We start from the raw sequence: 2968 nt of genomic DNA, 5'->3' as shown, positions 1-2968 counted from the left end.
TGATTTTACAAATTCAAAACAATCGATTTGGAGATTATAAGCTACCTCCGCCAACCAGACAGGACATGGTGGATTGGGTTGAAAAGGCATTCCAAATTATTTCAGATGACAAGGATATGATAATGAAATCCTTTGATGTATGCGGAATAACTACCACAGATCCTTCGAAAGTCCGAAGTGGCGAATTTTATTCAAAATGCATGGAAAAAGCTAAAACCATCCTAGACAGTGACGATACTGAACACGATCCATTTACTTTGTAAATTAGATTAAAATTTTTCATGTTTTTTTAAAAAAGAAAGTTTGAAACAAAAAAAATTACGTGTTTTTTACTATTCGTACTATAATTAGAAGAAAATTTGACCTTTATCGTACTAAATTAGAGGAAAATCTGAAATTAGTAATTATGGACTCGTACTAATAATTAGAGTTAAATAAATTATTTCATTTTGCCAAAATAATTAATTCGTACTAATTAGAGGACGGATTAAATTAGAAGAATGACGGTAATATTTTTTTGTTTACGGGTGGCTATTAAGGTTGCCCTGGTAATCATTGAGTATTAGGAATAAAATGCTGACCAGGTTTGAAAACAAATATCAAGCATTCTAACTTTAAAATTTGATTTAGATATATTAAAAAAAATGGCGGTCAACGCATCTGAGGCAATTCCTAGAGTTCCCTTATTTGTGTTAGTTGATTCAAATAGTAAAAAGCTTAAACAATAAAACTCCTGATTATTATTCTTTCCATGTTCCCACCCAGCTTAGGAACTCACCTTAAATCAAATGGTAGCCTAGAAGGTTACTCTGTTGTATTGTCTCTCCTCGAACATACACGAAAAAAATAAGTAAAATTCGAGTTATTATTCATTTAGTCTGAGGATGTACTTGATGTACGAAGAGATTAACTAAAAAATACTTTGTAATTTTTAAACTCGTTTTATTTTTTCTTTATATCTATTTTGTTTCTGCTTTTCACAGTTTTGTACCCAGTCCTCTTTGTAGTGCGTATGTTTTGGTATTTTTCTATATCTCCTTGTTTTTTGTTTTTAACTAAACCACTTGCAAAATGTTAAGAAACTTAAGAAAGTGAATTGGGCAAAATTACTAGGACTCGTGTAGAAAACCACTTTAGGGTATAAATTTAACTTTTTTAAAAAAACATGACAATGTGAAAATAAAACGGATATTCTGACAAGTCGCTGAAATGAGCGCTGCAAAGAAGTGCATTAACCAGCATCATATATCACGTTGCTGTTACAGATACGTTTCCTGCCGCTGCTATAAGCAACTGACACAACAACTGACACACCCACGGTTACCATGAAAAGGAATTAACAAATGCTAAGTAATTGCCATGACAACTAATCTGTTTATTACATGCGATGTTATTAATAGTTATTAAATCTTGCAAATACACAACGCATACAAAAAAACTTAGGAATAGATGTTGCAAAATCTTAAGTAAGTTACAAACGGTTTGAACACATATAGTACACATCAATTCATTTAAACTTTATTCTTCATCATAAGCCACAATATTACATTGCTACTTCAGCTGCTTCGATGTGAATATCATAGCTACATCTTCTGCATTATACCATCTTTCTCCACGTTTGTAGCAATAAATGTGCCAGGAATATGAAGTCCTGGTACTGAGTGCAACATAATTGCCTAAAAATATAAACAATTAAAACTTTTATGCGAAACAAATAAGGCAATGCATAAGATTGGAAAGAAACAGTATTCATTACAATGGTAGTCAACAAGATGACAATATAAAAAGTTAATGATGTTGTACAATCCACCACAATCTACTAACCATACTGTTATTTCATCTTAAGATATACTTAATAGGTTTGAAAGGCGTTTCCAACCATTATTATTATTCGTACCCGTTCTTGTTGCTTCAGTAACTGGCGTTTTGATAGCAGAAGCTTTCTTGGTCTGCTATACCGGTCCCTGTCACATTCTTTTGCAGAAACCAATAATAGGTTCTTCAGTGTTTGGTTTTCTTCAGAAAGCTTGTCATAACTTTCCTTCCATGCTTTGTTGATCTGGAGTAACTATAATGAAGTAAAAGAACTCATCACATGCTGATATAGACTTAGATGATAATAAGAAAACATGAAAGGTCCTAGGTACTCATTATTCCCTTTCTTGTGTGTGTTTTCAATGCGTGGAATGCTACGTAATCATTTTGGTTCAGAAACACTACTTAAAGTCAAAATACTTTGTACCATATCCCTACCTCTCTTAGCTGCTCTTCCTGATCTAATAATAAAGTCGCCATTAGCTACACTCTTTCGCTTGTCTTGATGTTTTAAGTAATAACATTGTGGATATTATATAAAGGCAATTTTCTAGGAGGGGCCGGTTATTTTTATTGAGTCAACGAATTTGGAAAGTCCTGACATCGAAGATAACCCATAAAAAACCTCTGCGGTGAAGAGACAAAAATTTTTTCTTTGAAGTAACCGAAAAATGCATGTCTAATATGCATGTCTAATACGCATGGGTAACTATGGACCACCTAGGACCAATTTGGGTAATTTTTTCTAAATATGGGTCCCCAAATCCGTTTCGGAGTGGAAGGATTGATGACGTCATCAAAAAACCTTTAAACGCCAATATCTCTTTAACTGTTTCTCAAAAGTACACGATCCTATACATTTTCTTGCTCAGCGTTTCAAGATCTATATGATGAATGCAACGGGTGTACGAATTTGTGAAGAATTTGTTTTGAAACTTTTGGTAGGGACTTTGCTGACGTCAGCAAAATTTTTAAACCCTTATATCTCCTTAGGCGTTTGTCAAAAACATACGATACTATACATTATTCACCAATGTTCTTTTTATATATACACTGCTTACGTCAGCAAAAAATCTAAAGCAACCTATATTTCCATTGTTCTTCTGCGCCTTAGTGGATTTTTCCACGGGCTTTATCGACTAGCATACACAAT

The 2968-nt window shown here is 33.3% G+C and overlaps 1 protein-coding gene across 1 annotated transcript; it reads right to left on the bottom strand.

Annotated features, from left to right (window-relative positions):
* Positions 1 to 844: 844 nt before the first annotated feature.
* Positions 845 to 2683, bottom strand: LOC130648687 (uncharacterized). The gene is made up of 3 exons (XM_057454746.1): positions 2254 to 2683; positions 1898 to 2068; positions 845 to 1676 (listed from the first exon to the last, which is right to left on the bottom strand). The coding sequence occupies exons 1-3, from the start codon at positions 2293 to 2295 to the stop codon at positions 1584 to 1586; spliced, it is 306 nt and encodes a 101-aa protein (XP_057310729.1). The 5' UTR covers positions 2296 to 2683; the 3' UTR covers positions 845 to 1583.
* Between the last annotated feature and the right edge of the window lie 285 nt (positions 2684 to 2968).

This window comes from Hydractinia symbiolongicarpus, chromosome 7 (genome assembly GCF_029227915.1).
Source record: "Hydractinia symbiolongicarpus strain clone_291-10 chromosome 7, HSymV2.1, whole genome shotgun sequence".
NCBI lineage: Eukaryota > Metazoa > Cnidaria > Hydrozoa > Anthoathecata > Hydractiniidae > Hydractinia > Hydractinia symbiolongicarpus.
This window is presented reverse-complemented; position numbering and strand designations above follow the sequence as displayed.